This window comes from Tyto alba, unplaced genomic scaffold (genome assembly GCF_018691265.1).
Source record: "Tyto alba isolate M040663 unplaced genomic scaffold, T.alba_DEE_v4.0 Super-Scaffold_39, whole genome shotgun sequence".
Taxonomy (NCBI): domain Eukaryota; kingdom Metazoa; phylum Chordata; class Aves; order Strigiformes; family Tytonidae; genus Tyto; species Tyto alba.
Window position 1 is genome coordinate 7,614,661 of NW_024881314.1, and position 10,420 is coordinate 7,625,080.

The 10,420-nt window shown below is 49.0% G+C and overlaps 2 protein-coding genes across 2 annotated transcripts; one reads left to right on the forward strand and one right to left on the reverse strand.

The window, feature by feature from the left end:
* The first annotated feature begins 383 nt into the window (after positions 1-383).
* On the forward strand, positions 384-2,890 carry ARMC7 (armadillo repeat containing 7). Its single transcript, XM_033002367.2, has 3 exons — positions 384-696; positions 786-929; positions 1,857-2,890. The coding sequence occupies exons 1-3, from the start codon at positions 630-632 to the stop codon at positions 2,192-2,194; spliced, it is 549 nt and encodes a 182-aa protein (XP_032858258.1). The 5' UTR covers positions 384-629; the 3' UTR covers positions 2,195-2,890.
* A 352-nt stretch (positions 2,891-3,242) lies between these two features.
* Positions 3,243-10,004, reverse strand: NT5C (5', 3'-nucleotidase, cytosolic). The gene is made up of 5 exons (XM_042802416.1): positions 9,534-10,004; positions 4,816-4,916; positions 4,678-4,738; positions 3,768-3,882; positions 3,243-3,676 (listed from the first exon to the last, which is right to left on the reverse strand). The coding sequence occupies exons 1-5, from the start codon at positions 9,714-9,716 to the stop codon at positions 3,534-3,536; spliced, it is 603 nt and encodes a 200-aa protein (XP_042658350.1). The 5' UTR covers positions 9,717-10,004; the 3' UTR covers positions 3,243-3,533.
* Between the last annotated feature and the right edge of the window lie 416 nt (positions 10,005-10,420).

Below are 10,420 nucleotides of genomic sequence, written 5' to 3' on the forward strand. Positions count from 1 at the left end.
ACTCCAGTTAACTGGAGAACCTGGAAGGACAGCAGCATTGAAATCGAGCTGGAAAAAAATATATACAAGTGAAAATTTTTTAAGTAACAAGTGAGTGAGGAAAGATTAGCTCCTTTCCAGAGCAAAGTGTTTACATATCAAAGTCTTGCCGTACACTGCAATACAAACACCTCGACACATATTTATTTGCAGCGATCTGGAACAAGGCCGCGCGGTCCACGGGGAAGGAAACACCCCTCACCCGCCGCCCCGCGCTCGGCAGCCGACCGCCCTTCAGGCTGAAACCGCCTCACGAACAACCGAGCCCGGGGGCCCCGCAGCCGCCGGCCGCCGAGGGGGGAGAGGAGGCGGAGGAGCCACCGCCATCACCGCCCCCTGAAGAGACCAACGGCCCTCCGCCACGCCCACAAGATGGCGGCCGCCGCGCCACGCCTGCAAGATGGAGGCGGCCGGTCCCCTCAGCGTGTCGCTGTGGCTGCCGGCCCGTCTCCACCCGGCGGGAAGCGGCCGCGGAACAGCCTCGCCGTGAGCCAGCTCCGGCCTGCCGCCGGCTTCCCGGGGGAGGGGAGAGCCGAGCGCCGGGCGCTTGGTCACTGAGCTTGGGGCATCGCAGCGCTGCTGGGCCCGGGATGGAGCTGGGGCGGCTGGAGTACCTGCAGGCCCTCGTCACCGAATTCCAGGTGACGGACAGCCCAGGTAACCCCCCCCCCACCCCGCACCGCTGTTTGCTAACGCCCTTCGTGTTGAGTGTGTTTCCTCACACACCTGACGCTTCTCCGTTGCAGAGGCCAAGGAGCAGGTACTGGCGAACCTGGCCAACTTTGCCTACGATCCCAAAAACTACGAGTACCTCCGGCAACTTCAGGTCCTGGATCTGTTCCTTGACATGCTCACCGAAGACAGTGAGGCCCTGGTGGAGTTTGCGATTGGTAAGGACTGCACCTGAACACCCTCGTCAGGGGCTGGCGCTTTGGTTTGGTGGCAAATCCCCCTGCCCTGAGGGGCAGAGAGTTGTGCTGGTAAAGCCTCCTTTACTGGAGAACGAGTGGAATGGGGAGAGAGGTAGGAGGATGGTATCCCCTTCATCCTAATAGAGCTGCTGTGCTTAAAAAAGATGCTTTCTGGAAAGGATTTTTTTTTTTTTTTTAACCCAGGCTGCAAGTAAACACTAGCTGAATAACTTTTTAATAAAATCTCTCTTAGAGAGAAGCAGTCATTAATACATAAATTTTGCCATGTGTCACGTACAAGTCCAACTTTATTATTCTATTGAAGACCAGTCTTCTGGAATACTTGAAATCTTTGAGTAAGACCTCTGAAGACCTTTTGGTGCTTCGTCATGGTCTGAACATAAGCTAAGAGGCCAGATTTTGAATGATTCCATGAGATGATACTAAATGTTCGATTTTTAAGGTTTGTGGTAGAGCTACACCAGGATATGACTGCATCTTAAAGTTTCAAGTTCAGATATTCTGTGCCTCTTGGCTAGTACTGGTAGCTCTGTTCTCTGTTTTTCTAAAACACCTCCAATAAACCGCTGGCTTATAGCCTCTGTTAGAGTTAAGTGATAACTGGAATTCTTCATTCTGTGGAATTGGTTATGTCCAGCAGTAACAGTGCCCTCTAATGACATACAGGAGGAAAAATGTTCTGGTGAAAAATCTCTGGAAAGAATTAAGAAAACATTGCCCGGGAAGCTATTAAGAATTTTCCAACCAAATCTCACAGAAAATCTGGATGCTTATTTCTGTATTAGAAAAAAGGGATCAGCAGTGAATTTGAATCTTGGTATGAAAAAAATGATGGTGTGAAGAGTTTGTCTTGTGTGTGTCAGACATTTCCTTTTCCTGTTTCAGGTGGTCTTTGTAACCTGTGCCTGGATAAAACTAACAAAGACTACATATTGGAGGCAAATGGGGTAGAGCCCATAATCAACTGCCTCTCCAGCCCCAATGAGGAGACAGTCATGTCGGCGGTCACGACGCTGATGTACCTGACAACGCCGCAGTCGCGCCAGCAGACCACGGCTCTGCCAGTGGTGGAGTGCATGCTTCGCTTCTCCCTCTCAGCCAGCAGAAGGCTAAGCAATCTGGCAACCGTCTTCCTGGAGGATTACTGCACACCGCTGCAAGTGGAAGAGGCCAGGAGTCTAAGCAAACACACAGCAGTGGGGATTCCTCTCCCCAAGGACTGAAGCTGTCAGAACAGTGCTGAGCTGTTGAGAAGACCTCCCTCTGTTTTCCCAGGCCTTTGCTTTCTGCTCAGCGGGTCAAGAGTGTGTCAAGGACAACATTAAAGAGATAAATTTGTCATACCAGCACTGGATTTTAGCTAATAAAGGGGGTGGTACAGCGCTACCGTATCAGTCAGACCAAGCACACAGATAAAACTGCAGGCAAATATTTACAATAAAACAGGTCATGGCTGTTGGAGAGCAGGTTGCCAGGTGCAGCCCAGCACCCAGTTTGCACAAATATCCCTTCCCAGCAATTGGGGGGTTTTCTCCTTGGGTTATTGGGCAGCTTATATCCCCTCCAGTTCCTGGTTGGTTTTGCTGCCACTCTCCTCTTCAGTGTCAACTCAAATGACTTTAAAATGTCAAATACACTTTATTCCTCCTGCAGAAGGAGGATGTTTCCCTGCCCTGGCAGTTTGCAATCTTACCGTATCCCATTGGTACTAAATATGCCATCATGGCATAGGCACCCAGCTAGTAAATCACTATACAGGGCAGACTGTAGCTATCCTATACACCAGAAAGGGGAAAGCTGTTCTTTCATTACCACTGATAAGAGAGGGGAAGATTAAAAAAAGGGCTCATGGCAATCTGGGTACTGAGAACAGCAGTCTTGTAAAACCTTCTCTTAATAAAACATAAACACTGTGTAAACAGGTTTTGTATAAGCTCATAAATACTTCTCAACAGAACTTGCAGCCCAGCCTTCGCCCACTCTTACTCATTCACATGGGCCAGAAATTGAAGCTAGCCTGGTCTCCTTTTATCATCAGCCAACGATGCAAAAGTCAAGCCAAAAGCCAGAGTGGCTAAATACGTAAAATTTGGGTTTGGCTGTTGAGTGCAGTGCTCCCTGACAGATACCCACGCTATGTCTGCTCAAGTTTCAGAGCTTTACTTATACCTCTTTTTTTTTTTTTTTCCACTCTGCCCCGAATCATCCTGAAACAAATGGGAGTGAGGTTAAAAGAACACGCACACAAGAAAAAAAACAAAACAAAACAACAACCAACCCACAAATGCTTGTATTTCATAGTTTCTCTTCACCAAGAGCAAACATCCAAAACTCTACAGAGATTAACAAACTGAACGCAGAGCAATCTTCCAGAAACCTGGAGAGGGAGTCAGCTCTGCAGCATGCCTCACAAGGGCAGCTCATTTTTTACTGTCACTGACCCCCCCGTAGCGCCCCTGCCCGGGTGACGGTGCTCGCTGCCTCCTGGGAACGGGTCTCCCCACCAGCGGGATGAGCTGGTTGTTCCCCCCGGCACTGGGAGGAGCAGAGCACCTGTTTGCATTACTGCCTGCGTTTGCTTTCCAAGACGGCCTTCCAGTCATCTGCCCAGGAGAGCAGCCGCCTGCGCGGTGCCTGCAGCTGGACGTGCCTGTTGTGGCAGCAGGTAAACAGGACGTGCTCCCAGCTGGGGTTCAGCTCTGCACCTGAGGAGGGCAGGAGGGGGGAAAAGCTGGAGTCAGCTGGGGAGGGGTTTCCTCCCCAGCTAACAGCAAGCGATGCAAACTCTTTTCAAACCTCTAATGGTATCCTTGTCATCAAACAGCAAGTCAGCAGATACGATGGTTTTATCTCGGGTCAGAATAATCCGCTCCACAAACTCGGGTCCCAAATGTTTTTCTACCCACTTATACTGCAGAGGCAAGAGGCAAGATAGGAGAAAATGCTGCCATACTTTCAGTTTGCACATTGCTCACGTCAGATCAGCCCTAGTACAGCAATCCTCTCCCCTGTAAGCCCGCATCTGTGTCTGCAAACCTCCACCACAGAGACTGGCTCTGGCCCAGGACACTGATTTAACCTGTACTTTTAACAGCCTTCAGTCAGCGCTGCGTTTGCCGCGCCTAATCGTTGTCGAGTTTGCAAGCAGCACTGGCTGCTCGCCCAGAGCACGTGGATTGTGCCCATCTAAGTCATTCCAGTGATTAAGGTGCCCCACTCCGTTCTTGTGCCAGTGGCCAGCAGGACTACTTCCAACACTATACCCTGCTCTTAACTCAGCATTGGCCTCTTTTGGGATAGCTGGGTATCTCGGGCTCTGAATCTAGAAAAAATAAGGTTTTGTCAGTTGAGGACTCTCCAGTGTGGAATCCCCTGGGAATAACCCATCCCTACGGGCCATGCTACATCAGCTCCTTCGCTGTCACCCGCTGTCACAGCTGGAGCAGCAGTGTCACATGCTGGCTCCAAGAGCACAGGGCTCACGTGCCCCGCAGTAAGGCTGGCATCGTGTGGCACCCTGAGATTCCCCGTCCTGCACTGTGGCTCTGTGCCTGGGCAGCTGCCTTCTGACAGAGGAATCGCAGGGAAGCCTGGCAGCCCATGCTGGCTACTGTCTTTATAAATGACTGACTCCGACTTGGGTGGTATGAAATAGCAAGGCCTTGCAAAAGCAGCGTTAAAACCAGTAAAATAAATTCTCTCCCACCTTTTCCACGATGCAGTGCTCGTATTTCCGGAGAGGACTTGTGCAAATAAAGACTTCGGTGCTGGAAAGAAACAGCCTTCATTAGCAGACAGGGGAAAGTGTGTAAGAGAATAGAAAAGGGCTGCAAAGTGTCCTTACTCCTGCATGTGGATCATCTCCTGCATGGCTTCAAGGGCTCCTGGAATTGGATCCAACCCTAGAAAGAAGCCAGGTGATTCATAGACGCTGGCTACCTTAGCCTGCAAAAGACAAGAGGACATTAGCAATGCCTGTGCTTTTATCCGAGCTCTGTGCACAGCAGTTGTCCGGTGACCTCGTGTCTAACAGCCGTCATAGGACCACCACTTTAGAGTGAGATGATGCTTCACACCAAGAGTGGATTACAAAGTTTCTCACCTTCAGGGTTCCAGGAAAAATCCAGCTCAGGCATACAAGAATGAGGAGTTACTCTCTGGTGGCTTGTTTGGAGTGAGGAGGCAGAGCTGATCCTGATCTGGCTTTATTTCTACAAGCTGCTCCATGAGTAGCATCACAAACTGATCTACAGCTCGACTTGCTGAGGTCTGGTAGAGGGAGAGCTCACACCTCCCCCCTTCCCAGCAAGACTCCCTCTACTAACTCTTATAAAAACCAAAGGAACAAGAATCTTGAGGTATCTGCTCTTCTGTCACATCTGAGTGATATTTGCTTATGGCTCAGGAATTTACCAGGGATGAGTGGGCAGACACATGTATTATCTAGTAGCCCTCTTTTCCTTCAGAACAAAAAGGGCAATGTGGTGATCACACTAATTACCATCCTCAGCTAGAGGGACCAGGTCAGCATACCCACACATTTGGTGTTAATCCTTTTAGACCAGAAATATCTCAGCAAGAGGGAAGAGGATGCTAGGAAAGCTATATTTCTTTGCTCTTTTCTATGATTTTCAATCACATGCTAAAATAACAGTTGTTAAAGGAGCAGATCTTGACTTCAGCATGGACAGTTGCTCCTCTGTGGTTACGTGTCTGTGCAAAGTCTACTCAAAAGAGCGTGAGACTGCAGCAGGAAATTCAAAGGCGGATCCCTTTGCTGCCACAAGAACCTTTGGCTTTGTGAACTGACCTGCGCACCCCTGCGAGCCCCAGTGGGCTGGGTTCAGGGGTGATACGTGTGGGTCCCACTTACTGCTCCCTCATCTGACGCAGAGCACACCGCCTCAGCAGTGGACTGAGCACAGCGATTAAGGGGATCACAGCTCTATCCCTTTTCCCTCTGCACCTGCTCTCAGTGGTAAATCCACCTTTGATACACGCATGTGGGATGCCACATGAATCAGAGAAGATATTAATGATAAACAAGTGGGAAAGGAGGTTCTCTCTAACGTTAGAATGATTTTTAAGTAAGTGTACGTAGGAAAGAAACAAGATTACTGGAGGAGCAACGTTTTCCCAGGCTAAAGTAGCCAAAAAATGGTGCAAAAAGGTAAAAGGAATTTAGTATGTTACAGTACAGTGGCATCTTTAATCTCTATAAGGAAAAGTAGCATTTCCAGGGAAATTCCTGTGCCTCTAGGTAGGACTGTCTTTCCAGTCTTTTTTTTTTTTTTAATTTACTGATAAGACATTCTTGCACCTTTTATTATTAGGAAGTTCACTGGTTTGCATCCACCTCTGGTTAGTTAATTTTAAAAATTCCTACCTGGTGACTGTTCAGTGGCCTGTGTTAAATCAGAGTGTTTCAGTGCAGGTCACAGCTGACAGCTCCCCTTATCACACAACCCATCCATCATGACAAAGCACCCGCAGCAGCTGCCATCCCAGCAGCGTTAAGGGTTGAGTCCTCTTCCGGGCCTAAGTTTCATTCTCAGAGAGGTTAAGCTTCCAGGATCTCTTCTACCCTAAGACACATGAATCTTACCTTCCCTGGGGTCATACAGTGAGCCTCAGAGGTGCTGAGCTAGCATTTTTCTGCAAGCATCGAAGTCACACATTCCCATGCCACCGAACAATTTGGAAACTTAGTTCTCAGTAAGTATTCTTTGAAGGCAGGCTGGCAGCCTTTGCTTAGAAATTGTGCAAGATTGCTTTATAGTCCAGCTGATGGTCTCCTTGCTCTCTGTATCTCCGTCAACACGAAAAACATTTCAATTAAGCAGCAATGAGAGGGAGTCAGCATTAGTCTTCCAGATCATGGTGCTTACTCAGCTATCATAATTTACAAATACACATAAATCAACAGCCAGGAACTTGGAAGCACTGCCTGATTTCACATGCAAATCAGAAGAGGTTAAGGAGTCTAGATGAAGATGTGGCAATCAGATCTGCCCAGATCTCTCTTTCCATGCAAAGTCTCACTGATCTCAGCAACAATTCCCTGGAGCTCTTCCCAAGGAGATTCAATTACAGAATCAGGGCTTGTGTCTGAAAGCACTTTTATCCTACAGCAAGACACAAGAAACTGGCAAGTTTCCACCGTATCACAAAAAAGCTTGACTTTGCTGGATAAAGAAGTTTGATTTGATGACTCTTAGAACCAAAAGCCATTTCTTTCCCACAAAAAAAGCAACTAGAAAAAGAAAATAGACCAATTTTCTTTCCTCATTCTCATGCCACCATTGCTGAATGTTTCCTTTTAACTCCCATTAGCAAGAAAACAACTTGGATACAAAACTGGAAGAATTACATCTGCCCCTAAGCTTTCCCATTTGCAATACTTAACCATAATTATAGAAATTTTTGCCACTGCTGGAGATGGTTAATTGTTTTCTGGAACTGTCTGGGGCCAGGTAACATATCCTAAACATGCTTGGGAGATAAATCCCCATCAACGAAATTGCTACACACAGAGGAGACCAGATAGGCAACTACAGTAAAGAAAGTCTTGAGCAAAATACTTTGTAAGTTAAGTGGATTTACAGTGTGAAATTAATGATCAACTTATGATCAAAAAGGAAAGAAAAAGTAATGGTTCAAGTTTCAAGTGGCAGCTGCTGAGCACTAACAAAGCACCGACACTTAGTAAGCGGGCAATGCAGAAATCATTATCACAGTACTTCCCACGCCCCCATCACGATAGGATCTTAACACACTGGCCGTTCATGGATAGACAGAGCAGACACCTGACACAAAGAGCTCGGTGTCAGGCTGATCCCCCCCTTTCAACAGCTGACAAACTGCAGATCGGGTTTCTCTCCGCAGACCCCGTGCGCCGCTGGCACAGGACGGACAAGCCGCTCTCGGCGTCGGGGCCGCCGGTTCCTGCTGCAGCTTTTCCTGCAGCTGGGGGTGAGGAGGGACCTTCCCCTGCATCCCAGATGTCCTGCGATGCTGTGGAAGAATGAGGTCTCAATTTTTAACCAGCTGTGGTATTTACATAAAACCTGTAGGAACCTCAAAATCTTTAAAACTTTGATCTGCCAAATGTACCTAAAACAGCCCAGAAATCTAGGTTACTGAAGAGGAAGACAAGACACACAACTACATAAACCTAATTTCTGTAGGAAGCCAGGCTACTAACAAACAGTAAGGTAAGAGCTTTCTGGTACTGCTGATCTGCATAGGATTCAAACCAGTTATCTGGTTATTTCATTGACACACCTAAGGTCTGGGAAGGAACAGGATGAGCACAAACCAAATTAAGGAATGGAAATACCAGAAATAGAACAGAACACAACTTTCAGGACAGATCAGGTTGTAGACCTTCCACATAAGAACAAATAAAAAGACAAGACCCCTTAAATTACCTGCAATTTTTTTTTGTCGCAGCATACCAAAATGGGATTCACTTAAGGAGTACTCAAACAATAAATCATGTTTGTTTATAAAAAAATTTAAACAAATCATGCCTCCTCTCTATATATACAAGTTGCTACTCCCAGGAAGCTTTGGTCATCAATAGCCATCGACTGATTAGAGCTGGGTCAGTTTGGAGCCTGTGGAAGCTCTGCCTGGACTCGGTGCTCCTGTCCATCACACTGGTGCAGGAGCCTGCACCTCACTAGGAACAGGTGGGAAACAAATGTGAGCTGTCATTTCTTAGCAGTGAAAGAACCTACAAGCTCAGTACAGGATCTTAAAATTAGAACTTCTCAGGGAAAGTGTACGGCACCGCCTGGACCAGCATCCATTCCGTTTTCTTAGAGTCGCTGACTGTTCTGTGGTAACCAGAAGGAAGTGTTAATCCACAGTCATTTTTTAATTTTGCCTTGCAAATGTCTGATATTCAGTCATTAGAAAACATCAAAAATCGCATCAATTTGCACAGATGTGGGGTGCACTGCAAGTTTTTTACGTACTCTTTCAGATTGCTTACCTACCGTGCACTCTGCTTGTCAGAGCATGCAGAGGGAATGATATAGATACCAGGGGTTATTAGCTGTAGAAACACCATATACAATAGCTACATTTCTTGTCCTGCTATGGAGCTATATGGACACTTGCAGAGCACTCAGAACACTTTAGGTAAGTTATTACCACTGCCGCATAGCAAGAAGAGTGGTTCACAAGCAGGTAAAGAACAAGCTGAAGATGGTTCAGCAAATAGTTTCATCCAGTTATTTTTACAACAGAATCACTCATTCCCAATTCCCGCACCTCTTTGTAAAGGGCTGGCAATTCTCCTGGAAGAAATCATTAATTATTACTACACAAATTAAGGCTGCTAGCGTGAAACAACCCTTTGTAGCACCTTCTTAATAAGAAATCAACCCTCCCCTCTGCTCTGCATATTCGGGTGGGTAGCAAGGGGTTTCCCTTCCCTGCAGGGTACAAGGCAGGTGGGGGGGGGGAAGCGTACTAAACACGGTGCAACCCCCCCCCCCCCCCCCCCCCCCCCCCCCCGGCTCCTTCCCCAGCCCTCCCCGCCGCCGCGCTCACCCCCAGGTCCTCCCGCAGGCACCGGTACTGCTCCCGCACCGAGAAGCCCCTCCGCGCCGCCAGCTCCACCCGCGGCTCCCCGGGGAACCGGCCGCGGAAGTCCCGCAGCACCGCGCCCTCGAAATCGGCCAGGACGCCGTCCATGTCCACCAGCACCCGCAGCGGCCCGGCCGCGCCGCCCATCCCCGCCGCCGCCCGCGGGCTCACCGAGACACGCGAGAGCGGGGCGGGACCCCCCTCCCCCCGCCCCCCCTTCCTCCCACGGCATGAATATGGATGAGCGTGGGCGGGGAGGGGAGCCCCTCGGGAACACGGGTGGGCTCGGCGGTGGAAGGGGGCTGGCTCGCTGAGGGTGAGGCGGGGGGGGGGGGACACACACGAGCGAGAGGCTCTTCGCGCCCCTCGGCCCCGGAGCGCGGCTGCGACCGCCCCACTCCCACGCAGCCAGAGAGAAGGCGGGTGGAAAAGCGGCTTCGCTCGGCCAAAGTCTCAGCATGCCTAAAGCAGCATTAACAAGTTCCACGGGTTGTGGGGCTTGAAAAGGAAATAAGTCGATTGTTTTCCTCCTCCTAGGCCAGAAAATAGGTAGCCACACCAGTTTTAACATCAGTTGTAAGGAACACCACCCCCAGACGGAGGAGAGGAGGAGCATGGCAGACCAAATCCAGTTTTACAGATTCAGCACCTAAGGCTAGGGCTTCTCCAAACCTAGTGTGGAATGCCAGGGTATTTTTAGGCACTGGTTCTTCCAGGAGGAGGGTGAAAAAGGCACACTCTCTCCAGCAGACACACCAGTTCTGTGCAAATCCACTGCTGTGGCTTATCGTGCAGCAGATCCCCTCCAGCACAGCAGAGAACTTCATGGCTTGGTCTCCCTTCCACCCCTC